The 13,518-nt window shown below is 41.3% G+C and overlaps 1 protein-coding gene across 2 annotated transcripts; it reads right to left on the bottom strand.

Annotated features, from left to right (window-relative positions):
- Positions 1-2,992: 2,992 nt before the first annotated feature.
- Positions 2,993-9,531, bottom strand: LOC140349534 (monocarboxylate transporter 13). 2 transcript variants are annotated; one of them, XM_072435910.1, is made up of 5 exons: positions 9,308-9,531; positions 7,617-7,760; positions 6,391-6,974; positions 5,245-5,485; positions 2,993-3,248 (listed from the first exon to the last, which is right to left on the bottom strand). In XM_072435910.1, the coding sequence occupies exons 1-5, from the start codon at positions 9,519-9,521 to the stop codon at positions 3,049-3,051; spliced, it is 1,383 nt and encodes a 460-aa protein (XP_072292011.1). In that variant the 5' UTR covers positions 9,522-9,531; the 3' UTR covers positions 2,993-3,048. The 2 variants fall into 2 exon arrangements, with proteins under 2 accessions (XP_072292011.1, XP_072292013.1); XM_072435912.1 differs by lacking the exon at positions 7,617-7,760.
- Positions 9,532-13,518: the final 3,987 nt, after the last annotated feature.

The following is a 13,518-nucleotide window of genomic DNA, read 5'->3' as shown; positions in this document are numbered from 1 at the left end:
AGGAAATAATAATGTTTTCAAAATGTAAAAAGTGCCGATCCCCTGCACACAGAGTCAGTAGGCGTCATGTGTGCTGTTACCGTGGCAGTGTGATCTCTGGAGGGAAGTCCATTCCCGCAGCAGCAGCAGCCTCATCTCCCACATGATATACGGCTTCTCTTCTTTTTCTCTTGGCAGTGGGTTTGGGGCGGACTTTTCATGGATTTGGTCTTTAGCCCTGTCAGCGAGATCAAAGCCCTGTGAGATCAGGGGCCAGCTTTTGCTTTTTTGTTCCTTTTTATATTCATAATGTAAAAATGTTGCGTATATAACTTGATGTTTGATATACATATTTTAAATAATAATTTAAATTGCACCCGTTGCGCCTTGTAGGAAAAAAACTGCCTTTTTACGACAGTAGTCTTTTGGTAAATATTTAAATAATTTACAAAGAAATGTACTTGGCGATACAACATTCATACATTTTCTTGCTTGGATAATCCAAATTCTAGCAAATATGTGAACGCTCCACACTCCACACAGTTTTTTACGATTGAATAAAATCTAAAGTTAAGCCCAATTATCAAAACCTTACACTCAAGGGTAGAAAAAGCTTCAGTTGTAGTCATCTGGACTCAGTTAGAAAAAATAGACGTTTCGACTCTCATCCAAGAGTCATTGTCAATAAAAGAATTTAGATCGAGAACTCCGATATTAATACTGTTCTGTGGTAAGACCCGCCCATTGGGCGGAGCCTTCCTGAAGTAGCAAGAGTTGTCTGTTTCAACAGAAACTCCCCCCTTGTATCTACCGAGCTAGCCTATTCAGAATTTTAATGGGCTATTAGAAACCTCTTTGTCTTTGTGAGACCCTGGCTCAACCACCCTGAGTACCTGATTAGCATATAAATGTCCTGGTCCTCTGAGGTCCTGAACTTGTATTTCTTCTGTGCTGATAGAGCCACAGAAGAAATACAAGTTCAGGACCACAGAGTGCCGTGCATCTCCATCTTGAAGCCTCTAATCACTCGTTTGAAGACGGTGAGGTGAAGGTTTTAAGCAGGGAGAAAAGATGGTTTGAAAGAGGAGTCAAGGAAGCTATTTTTGTTAAAAAAGAAAGACCTTCTTTAAACAGAAATGGAGGGCTAAGGTTTAATCTTCCTGTTATTTATAATGGGTTACTGAACCCCTGGAAAGGTAAAGGACATTCAGATGCTAATCAGGTACTCAGGGTGGTTGAGCCAGGGTCTCACAAAGACAAAGAGGTTTTAACAGCCCATTAAGATTCTGAATAGGCTAGCTCGGTAGATACAAGGGGGGAGTTTCTGTTGAAACAAACAACTCTTGCTACTTCAGGAAGGCTCCGCCCAATGGGCGGGTCTTACCACAGAACAGTATTAATATCGGAGTTCTCGATCTAAATTCTTTTATTGACAATGACTCTTGGATGAGAGTCGAAACGTCTATTTTTTTTAACTGAGTCCAGATGACTACAACTGAAGCTTTTTCTACTATGGAACACGCCTGGACAAATGAGGGATTACACCGACATACTTACACTCAAGGAGCAAAACTCGGCCTAAGATCTGCACCACTGGAAACACAATAAGTCAGTTCACACTTTGTGCAAAACAATACACACAGTGATTTACAACACTCAACACAGTTGTATGTATTTAGACACAGACGTTTATCAAAATGTCACTTCTTTTCAATTCTAAAGCACTGACTGTCAAATGACCACACCCATGTGCCAAATGACCACACCCATATGCCAAATGACCACACCCATATGCCAAATGACACTTTCATCAGGTGACCAAACACAAGATCGCTTAATTGTTGACACACCAATCAGGTTTAAGCACTATAAAAATGCAGCAGGTGAGTTCACCAAACTGAACCAAAATGGAAGGAAGAGGAAGCGTGAGGATGAGAAGGAGGAAGAGGAGAAGGAGTAGAAGGAGGCAGAGGCCGTGCCAGGGGTCGAGGTAGGGGTAAAGGTAGAGGAAGACTTCAAGCAGGAGGAAGAGGGGGAGGAGTTTGGGAGGTTCTTTTTTGTACTGGATAAAATGTAATGTTCATGAAAACTGGGATTTTTTTTCTTTTTCGCCATGTTGGCTTGAGTTTATGGAAAAAAATAAATGACGTTGTCAACAGCATTAGTCTTGTGTCCTGTGTGGTGTTTACAGTGATGCATACAAGTGTGTGTAGTGTTCACTGTGTGTGTTGTTTTGCACAAAGTGTGAGCAGACATTGTGTTTCCAGTTGTGCAAATCCGAGCCATGTTTTGCAAATTCTCTGTGTACTTCACCCATACGACTCTATGCACTTAGAAGCAGGATTAGCCGAAAGTGTTTAAGGTTTTCCACAGCAGTGTGTAACTGGTGTAAACATAGTTAAGTCATATGCAACGTGTGTGTTTCATATGGTAACAAAATATGGTTTTGATCAATTAGTGTAGAGTGTTTCATTTTGCAATTGTGTGTAGGGTTTTGCTAAATAAAACAAAACCATCAAAATTGTGTTTATTCAATCGTAAAAAACTGTAAGTTCTTAGTAGTGCTATGACAGACTTCAGCCACAGGAGAGCGCTAAAGTCACACATTGACACAAGGAGGTCCAAACTGTTTTCACTGAAAAAACATACAAAGCGAAGAGACAAAATGTTTTGATGTAAGTTTGATAAGCTCCACATCTAAAATAGTTTGGCACATTATTATTAAGTCTGTAAAACATCAACATGGTTGTTATTTACGTTATAATAGCAGAATCTTTTCAATGCTACGTTACATTGTTTGGGCCAATTTAGCAGGAAGCCTAAGGGCCAACAAAGAATTCTCTGAGGGCCATATTTGGCCCCCGGGCCATAGTGTGGAAACCCCTGTTTTACACTGACAAAAAAAAAAAGGATAGAATATAAAATAGTTTATGTAATTATTACCTTTCATTTCAGAACACATACAAGACAATTCAGTGCACTTAAAGTATTAACACAGTCATAAAAACATGAGGCAGACTATACAAACACACATTTGACCTAATACATTTAGAACAAGATCACTCATCTTCATGCTATTTCTGTCTCTTCTTCAGATTTTTGACCTTGTACGATCTCGCCTTTATATTTGCACTTTCCGTTAGCACCTGACCTTTGACCTTTTCGGTTCATCATCTCCAGAAGAATCAAAAAGAGGACAGACGTGATGATAGCAGCTCCTGCCATCAAAAACCCTGCTCCGTAGTTTCCCATCTGGTCAATAAAAAAGCCTAAAAAGAAACATGTCAGTGTAAGTCTAGACTATATAACATGCTCCAATTAACGATTTCAAATCCATTCCTTTAAGGCGTAAAGTCTGCAGAAGAGAAGATTGTACAGCGATTCATTTTACCCAAAGGCTTTAAAGTAGAACCCTGCGTCCCTAGAAGGAAACATAATTAGCCCGCTTTGATGCATCCTCTACATCAGTCAAGTCTCTGGTCTTCAAAGTGTGGACAGGCTCAAAGCGCTGAAGACTACAGTAAATACGTCTGTGTCAGAGCGGCTGCGTTCACTTCAAAATAGTCCGCTGTAAATAAATGCCTCTCTAGATAATTGCACTTGACTTTTTTGGGGGTCAGTTTAAGCCTTTAGCTTCTCAACAGAGATCAAAGTCTGATATTCATAGACACTGTAAATATCACTAACTTTTATGGTTCAGTAGTGATGAGCGATATCAGTGATTTAGATACTGAGTAATACTATTGCAAATATCGCAATATCGATCCTATACTGATACCAATGTGTTTCTCCCCAAATCAGAAACAATATAAACATGTAATATATGAGCAGAAAACCTTCAATATAAAGAATGTATATCTACACATGAAACAAAAAAAGTTAACTGCATTTTTTGCTGAATATTGAGTATTATATTTTTGCTGTATCTATCTGTCAGTATCGAGTACATGTATTTTGGTATCGATCCGTCCATAACTCATAATTTCATTAACGCTGTCTCTGTTTCTTTTGGACAAATACATGTATTCTATTATTTCAGTTTGAATTAGAAACATGTATTTTCTCTAAAACACAATACAGAACACAGTATTAGATAATAAAGTACAACTACCAAACTAAATAAAGAAGCCACTACTTTTATCAACGTCATATTGTCATGAATCGTAGAATAGCAGCGTTTTAGATTTCCTGGAGATTTTCCTGATTTGGTCCTGGTCATGCTCAGGTCACGCAGGCTTTTTGGCAGCGGCTGCAAAAGTCACGATGCAGCTGACATATTTCTGAGGACCAGAGCGGTGTGTGGAACTGGGTCATAACCTCAGTAATAGAACAGAGCTTTGTTTGTGTGAACCTGGTGTTTCTGCACAGAACACACCGAAAATTACACCATGTAGACTACTATTTTACACATGGACTAGAACGCTAAAGGGGGCGACAGAATAAACTCCTGCAACTTATGGGACGACGCTTTTTTTTTTTAGTAAACGAAAGTTAAAAAAATCCTAGACTTATCTTGAAATGACATATTGAAATTGACACATGCCAGACTTACTCTAGACCACTCTTGTTTGGACCGTTCACTCTCTGTATTATGTTCTGTCCGTCTTCATTTTGTGTGTTATTGTTATTTAGACAAAGAAAAGAAAGAAAAGGGTTTTATTTCAACAGTTTTTAGTGTTCCTGCTGTGACTTTGCAGCAAACTTTGGCTCGTCCCAAGTCAAAAAGAAAAGAAAGAAAAGACGTTTCACTCAGAAAAGGGAGTCCATATAAAGCCCTAAACAGACGGCACAAGCAGGTCGTCCAGTTTAACAATTGAACTCCTTTTCTATATCATCTTCTGTCATTTTGAGTTCTGCACCATTTACCCACGCCATGGAGGCAGAAATGTAAAAAAAATAAAAATAAAATAACTCACCATTCCAAAGCATCGGCCCATGAAATGAATACAGTCAAGCAGCATTGCTATATAAATTGCTTGCTGAATATATTAACACAGAATCCAAAGTAATGGAATGACAAAATCCTGGATTAATGCTACTGGATGTCAAGAAGGTATAAAGGCTCATTGTGGGCTAAAAAGGCTCACTGGGCCGTGGTGATGATGCAGAAAGCCCAGTAATCCCATCAGAGAACTAGATTACACCGCATTTGACATTGTAACCTTGACAAAACAGTAATGCTCTAGTTTAATGCTCGGAAGGATCACTGGGGTTTTACAGCGTGGCCTTATATACATACTTAAAATCAAAGGGCGTTCCTCTCACCAGCTATAGGCGCTCCCAGCAGGCCTCCACAGCTCCGGATGAGCATGAAGAACCCCAGCGCACTGCCCAGCCTGTGCACTCCGACCACCTCTGCAAGAACTGTGATGTGCACGGCCACCGTGGCGCCGAACACGAGGCCGAAGGCGCCGCTGAAGACGGTCAGTTCAGCGAAAGAGGAGGCGAGAGGGCAGAAGAGGAGGACCACGCTCAGGAGAGTGACGGTGATGATCAACTGATGCAACTGGAGAGGAGAGAGGAAAGTAGTTAGACTGAGACAACACACCTTGGATTCAAGTTTGGTCATTGTAAGGGCTGAACTTCTGCCATCTGGTGGTATTGGAGGAGATATGATGTTCATGTGACGTTTCACCATTCATTGTGGTTCATTTAATACATATTAAGATAAGATAAGATAAGAAATTCCTTTATTGTCCACACATGGGGAAAACAAATAAAAAGATAAAGATAAAATAAATAAAATAAATAAAATAAATAAAATAAATAAAATAAATAAAATAAATAAAATAAATAAAACAAGGTAAAAATAGCTAGCATAAGACTAAATAATACTAATATTAATGGTAAGTAAACACTCTTATTTACATCAGTTATATGCACATGAATATGGCCTTAATTGCTTGTGCATGAATATGACGGTATTGCACATGGTTAAGTCAGTATTGCACATGAGTATGACGGTATTGCACATGTTAAAAAAATGTTAAACTCTGGTAATTAAACTATACAACACTTTTCAGATGTTTATTTTGATGATTCAATGGGGAAGATTATCAGGAGCTTGTGATTATCTAGGTCACAATATCACCAAATGTTTGGACTAAAAAATAATAACTGGGATTATTTTAGAAGTGATTTTTTTCTTCTTTTAGTTTTTGGCACTTGGTTAGGGCTCTGTACTTTTTCCTTGACAAAGTTGGATATCTAAAGGACTAGTACGTTTTAGACAATGGGAAAACATAAACATTTACAGATTTTTTGGTGTGTCCATAATTGTGGATAATTGTGAAAAATGTATGTTTCTTCTTGACATCCCTGGTAAAGTTGAACACCCGTACATACGTCCAATTTAGCTGTTTGTAAAGCAACCACTACATATGATACATGTTTTGGTCAAACGTAACATACTGTTTTTATGATCCTCAGGTTTGCCACCCAGCCGAAAGCCACTCTTCCAATGAGGTCCAGCGCTGAGGATATGGACATGAGTGCTGCTGACTGATACTCCTCTACACCTCTGCTGCGGGCGAACGGCACCAGGAACAGAGCGGGCGCAAAGAAACCCAGCGCGGCGAAGACTCCGAACATAGAGTACACCATGAATTTTGCATTTGCAATGAGGGTATAGTCTACAAAGGGAATGATTTTGGATTTGATTTTGAATAATTTTCTGCCCACGCCGTGCGAATGGTTTTGCAGCATGTTCTCCTCTTCGTCAACTTTGACCTCTTTGGGACGATTGAAGTCTCGGCTGTTCTCCAAAGGCCGGAGTAGAGCCCCGCACACGCACAGGTTGAACTGCAGACCGCCCAGGATTAGCATAGCGCCCCTCCAAGAGTAGCAATCGATCAGCCACTGGGACAAGGGCGTGAAGACGAACGTGAGGACGCACTCGCCGGCGCTGGACAGAGCGTTGGCCATGGGACGCTTCCGGTCAAAGTACAGGCCCACCATGGTCACTGTGGGGGTCCAAGCTAAAGCGTAACCCAAACCTGCAGGGGAAACCATCTGTGTATCAAAGTGCATCACGTGACACGATGACAGTTCTCAAAAGGTACTCAAAGGTGTACTGTGCAACCTTTCGGGTAGAGGGCGAGCCGTCTGCTTGTCGCCATGGAGATGTTATTGCTCTACCTGGAAGTAAAAACCCCGGCTGTGTTTAAATCCAAGCTAAAAACTGTTCTGTTTAGCCTATGACTGACGTAATTTTACCTGGTTTCTAATATTTTAAAATACTACATTATTTATTTTCTTTATTTTACGCTGCCGTACATTGTGTTACATTTTATAAATTGCATTGGGTTTTTATTTAATTTTTTAATAAACCGTAAAGCACTTTGAATTGCAGTTTGTATGAATTGTGCTTTATAAATAAATTTGATTTGAAGTATGGTCATTAAACGTCTCTATGTCCATGGAGACAGGCAGGGGACATCACTAGTCCAAGTTACGGGTCAGATCTGTGGCGAGGCGAGCTCTCTCACAGCAAGACTCTCACATGTTTATCAATGTATTGTATTCAATTATTTTCCCCCAGTGATCTCATAATTTTTTTTTTAAATAATTTTGTCATATTCTTCTTTGTTCTCTGTTGCCAAATGGTTTGTGGAGGGCGATGTGACTTATCTGCCTACCACAGAGGAAGCCCACAGTCACGTAGAGTTCTGAAAGGTTTCTGGCAAAAGATCCGGTTATCATTCCGATGCTGCAGATGAATCCACCAGTCATGACCACGGGGCGATGGCCGAAGCGAGTGCTCAGCGCAGAGGCTAATGGAGCTAAAACACATATACATGTCAGATAATGCGCTGTAGTTTACTGCACAGGCTGGAAAGGTCTTACAGAAATGTCACACATAGATCTGTCTGGTGAGGAACTATTCATGATGTTTTTCAATCATAGAAACAGAGTCAAAGTGCTTTACTGTTTCTATGATTGCATTTTAGATATAATAGATATATCGCCCTACAGCCGTCATATCCATTACTTTGACACACTATGCTACGCTTTAGTACTTTTGGGTTTGTTCTGCTTCAGACCTGCATCATTCATTTCTTCATCAAGACCCATGTTGTTCTGTTTCAGACTTGGTTTAGTCCAAAGATTTAATTGTATATTGATGTTTAAGTTTCTATGCAAAGTTTGATTATTATTGCAAAAATATGCAGTGAGTTGCAGTGAAGAAAAGGGAAACAGCATATTGACAGTTTTTACATTTTCGGTTGATAGCCAATGCGCTTCATGATCTGGATTAGCTAGAAAAAACAGTAATTAAATTAGTCTTACATAATGGCATTATTAGTTATGATGACAATGCATTTGAAAGACTTTTAGAGTCCAGTGAATGTCACTTAAGTTCACTGATGCTGTAAACACGCCATGGGCTAATTTACCATCCATTGTCCCCCATTCACTCTCACAAACACACTCATTCAGACACCAGCACACATGGACACTGGAGGCAAGGTGGGTGAAGTGTGGAACCTGGAGGTCATTCACGTGACGTCACACGACCGCCCCCCACACTCCTCAACGCTCCCCCACGCTCTCCCAGGCTCCTCCCGGCTCTTTTGGCCATGTTGTCCATCCTCAGTGCGTGTCCCCCTATACAAGCCCATTCTATACCGCAGTCTGTCTGCTTCAAAGAGGCCCAAAACCTCATTAATGATATCGCACGCTTTACTATAATCACAATGGTGAAGGTATGTGTGGCAGTTGAGTGCAGCAACCGGGAAGATAACAGGAGAGAAGTTCTATCGTATACTGTGATTTAGTGATCTAGTGATCAAATATGGATCTGAGTAGATTGATCTAAATATCGACCTCTGTGTAGCTCATCCAAGGAGTTTGTGGACTCTGAAAGTCTCCATAATTTACGTTTGAGATCACTTTCCGCGCTCTGTCAGTGCAATGGAACGCAACAAGTGACGGACTAGGGGGCGGCAACGTATGACAAGGGGGCGGCAACGTATGACAAGGGGGCGGCAACGTATGACAAGGGGGCGGCAACGTATGACAAGGGGGCGGCAACGTATGACAAGGGGGCGGCAACGTATGACAAGGGGGCGGCAACGTATGACAAGGGGGCGGCAACGTATGCGATCAGGTGGTTTTGTGACGTCGGTGAAGATCCCATCCCTGCTTTGCCTTGTTAGATCAAATGCATAATACAGTAGTATAGAATGGCACAACACTGAATACACAAAGTGCACAATCACCTTTTATATTAAGTCCCCCAGCCATCCACGCAAGATGAACAACAAACAAAAGTAGAGCAGATTTAGTTTTTTTTATCATATTATAAACTCTTAAAACGTATTCTCACCTCCAACATGAACTGTAGCCACTGCAATAGATGTGACCCAGGACGCTGTGGTGGCCGTGGTGTCAAAGTGATGGTGGATCTCAACATAAAACACCCCAAAAGACTTGATGACCCCAAAAGTGAGGCCAAACACTGTGAAGCAGGCGAGCAAGATGAACCAAGCGTAGCCCCCATCTGGAGCTCCCAGTGAAACGCCACTCACCTCCTTCTTCATCAGTGCGTCCATGTTCTATCTCTACAGGAAACAAGGAAAGATGATCAGATCTGCCATTTACTGTACTCACATTAAAACATGCTAATGTCATTTCATGCTTTTGGACTTGCTCTCAAGAGGCTATCATTTCATTCATTCATTCATTGTATTTATATAGAGAAAATCCAATGACAAAAGTTATCTTTTTCATGGGTTAAAACACACCACAAAATAAACAACAAATAAACAAAGGGTACTTAAAACAGAAATAAAACGTTCAATAAAATTAACCAATACTTAAAAACACATTTATACATTCAATGAGATGAAATTAAATAAAACAAGTGCATTTGTACTGCAGTTAGTGCTTTAAAAGGCATAAAATGATTTAAAATTATGTGTTTTGTTCCAAAGGGAGGGAGCAAAGATTTTTTTTCTGTCTCTGTTTTGATACAATGGGATTGTAAGATAAAAATGTCCTGAGGCCTCAAACGGTGAATGCCTGACCTGTGCAATACTACAGCACGATACACAAACAACAAGCAGTATCAATAATACATACATTAAATAGATAATAATTTAATACATTTAAGGTTTTGCAAAATACATTTCTATTATCATTGGAACAAGGATGTGAGCTCCATGAACTGACCTTGATGTTTATTTGTTAAGTGAAGCAGATCAAAACATGCACCAGAAGTGTTTCATCTGATGGAAAAGTGATAAATGAAGGCCCATAGAAAAAATAAGTTATTATTGTAATCACATTGTTCTTTTCAGAAATGTACTACATACAACAATGTAATGAAGTACACGTAGGACCAGTGAGTCAATTTTGTCTGAATAAAAGCTCCATTATAAAGTAAAAGTAATCATAAGTAATCAGTTAAACTGCTGAGGCAGGCTGTGGTCAGCAGTGATAGCTTAGTATGCATGACTGCCTTACATAAGACTTTGGATTTAGTTTGGGGGAAAATAGGTTTTGAAGGATTCTAGTTATGGCTTGTCCACACTAGAATAACACTTTTTAGGCTTCAAATAATAGACAGAAAATAAGATGATACCTTACATTAAATGCACCTGATGCCTTCCCTTAACAGTCCTGTTATAGATTCCACAGACAGAGGGCTTCTAACCCAAAGCCAGGGAAAGCTCCTGGTTAAAGGTTCAGGGTTCACGAGCTGTGGTGGAGGCTCAAAGCAGTCGGACAACTCAGTGAAACTCCTCCCACATTTCAGTAGGAAGATCATTTACAGGAATTTATATTCACAGGGATGTGGCCACGGAGCTAATAAATGATCGTGGCCTCACAGACAGACAGGCAGACAGGCAGGCAGACAGGCAGAGACAGACAGACAGACAGAGACAGACAGACAGACAGACAGGCAGGCAGATAGGCAGACAAGACAGAGACAGACAGACAGAGACAGACAGACAGACAGGCAGGCAGGCAGACAAGACAGACAGACAGGCAGCCAGGCAGACAAGACAGACAGACAGGCAGACAAGACGGACAGGCAGGCAGACAGGCAGACAGGCAGACAGGCAGACAGACAGAGACAGACAGACAGATAGACAGACAGACAGACAAACAGGCAGGCAGGCAGACAAGACAGACAGGCAGGCAGACAAGACGGACAGGCAGGCAGACAGGCAGACAGGCAGACAGAGACAGACAGACAGACGGACAGACAGACAGGCAGACAAGACAGACAGACAGGCAGGCAGACAAGACGGACAGGCAGGCAGACAGGCAGACAGGCAGACAGAGACAGACAGACAGACAGACGGACAGACAGACAGGCAGACAAGACAGACAGACAGAGACAGAGACAGATAGACAGACAGACAGACAGACAGACAGACAGGCAGGCAGGCAGGCAGAGACAGACAGACAGGAGGACAGTCAGAGACAGAGACAGACAGAGAAAGACAGACAGACAGACACACACAGACAGTCCGAGACAGAGAGACAGACAGAAAAACAGACAGAAAAATGCGTCGATTTTTATTCTGCTTCGATTTATTTCCGTCTTATTACACGTGGTTATGTTCGACAACACCGGAACTTTGTAGTTTCCGCACGGCCGCGGCGCGGCGGCACCTGCCTTCTGCAGGTGTGCTGCGTGTAGCGTGCATGGATCTATTATAATATGTGCGTGGAGCGTGCATGGATCTATTATAATATGTGCGTGGAGCGTGCATGGATCTATTATACTATGTGCGTGGAGCGTGCATGGATCTATTATAATAATGTGCGTGGAGCGTGCATGGATCTATTATAATATGTGCGTGTAGCGCACATGGATCTATTATAATAATGTGCGTGGAGCGTGCATGGATCTATTATAATAATGTGCGTGGAGCGTGCATGGATCTATTATAATATGTGCGTGGAGCGTGCATGGATCTATTATAATATGTGCGTGGAGCGTGCATGGATCTATTATAATAATGTGCGTGGAGCGTGCATGGATCTATTATAATAATGTGCGTGGAGCGCGCATGGATCTATTATAATATGTGCGTGGAGCGTGCATGGCTCTATTATCATAATGTGCGTGGAGCGCGCATGGATCTATTATAATATGTGCGTGGAGCGTGCATGGATCTATTATAATATGTGCGTGGAGCGTGCATGGATCTATTATAATATGCGCGTGGAGCGCGCATGGATCTATTATAATATGTGCGTGGAGCGTGCATGGATCTATTATAATATGTGCGTGGAGCGCACATGGATCTATTATAATAATGTGCCTGGAGCGTGGATGGATCTATTATAATATGTGCGTGGAGCGTGCATGGATCTATTATCATAATGTGCGTGGAGCCTGCATGGATCTATTATAATATGTGCGTGGAGCGTGCATGGATCTATTATAATATGTGCGTGGAGCGTGCATGGATCTATTATAATAATGTGCGTGGAGCGTGCATGGATCTATTATAATATGTGCGTGGAGCGTGCATGGATCTATTATCATAATGTGCGTGGAGCGTGCATGGATCTATTATAATATGTGCGTGGAGCGTGCATGGATCTATTATAATAATGTGCGTGGAGCGTGCATGGATCTATTATAATATGTGCGTGGAGCGTGCATGGATCTATTATAATAATGTGCGTGGAGCGTGCATGGATCTATTATAATATGAGCGTGGAGCGTGCATGGATCTATTATAATATGTGCGTGGAGCGCGCATGGATCTATTATAATATGTGCGTGGAGCGTGCATGGATCTATTATAATATGTGCGTGGAGCGTGCATGGATCTATTATAATAATGTGCGTGGAGCGTGCATGGATCTATTATAATATGTGCGTGGAGCGTGCATGGCTCTATTATAATATGTGCGTGGAGCGTGCATGGATCTATTTTCATAATGTGCGTGGAGCGCACATGGATCTAAAATGATATGTGCGTGGAGCGTGCATGGATCTATTATAACATGTGCGTGGAGTGCACATGGATCTATTATGATATGTGCGTGGAGCGCACATGGATCTATTATAATATGTGCGTGGAGCGCGCATGGATCTATTATAATATGTGCATGGAGCGTGCATGGATCTATTATAATAATGTGCGTGGAGCGTGCATGGATCTATTATAATATGTGCGTGTAGCGCACATGGATCTATTATAATAATGTGCGGGGAGCGTGCATGGATCTATTATAATAATGTGCTTGGAGCGTGCATGGATCTATTATAATATGTGCGTGGAGCGTGCATGGATCTATTATAATATGTGCGTGGAGCGTGCATGGATCTATTATAATAATGTGCGTGGAGCGTGCATGGATCTATTATAATATGTGCGTGTAGCGCACATGGATCTATTATAATAATGTGCGTGGAGCGTGCATGGATCTATTATAATAATGTGCGTGGAGCGTGCATGGATCTATTATAATATGTGCGTGGAGCGTGCATGGATCTATTATAATATGTGCGTGTAGCGCACATGGATCTATTATAATATGTGCGTGGAGCGTGCATGGATCTATTAT

Source organism: Eucyclogobius newberryi, unplaced genomic scaffold, assembly GCF_026437365.1.
Source record: "Eucyclogobius newberryi isolate DKJ021-1_F unplaced genomic scaffold, fEucNew1.0.hap1 SCAF_7, whole genome shotgun sequence".
Lineage (NCBI taxonomy): Eukaryota > Metazoa > Chordata > Actinopteri > Gobiiformes > Gobiidae > Eucyclogobius > Eucyclogobius newberryi.
Note: the sequence above shows the minus strand (reverse complement) of the source record. Positions and strands in the feature narration are given on the sequence as shown.

Excerpts from the sequence above, each read along its gene's own strand:
- LOC140349534 (XM_072435910.1), bottom strand. The coding sequence starts at position 9,521 with ATGAAGAAGGAGGTGAGTGGCGTTTCACTGGGAGCTCCAGATGGGGGC. Across the intron at positions 7,761-9,307 it reads GGCTACAGTTCATGTTGGAG|CTCCATTAGCCTCTGCGCTG; the intron begins GTGAGAATACGT and ends TATGTGTTTTAG. Across the intron at positions 5,486-6,390 it reads ACCTGAGGATCATAAAAACA|TTGCATCAGTTGATCATCAC; the intron begins GTATGTTACGTT and ends TCTCCTCTCCAG.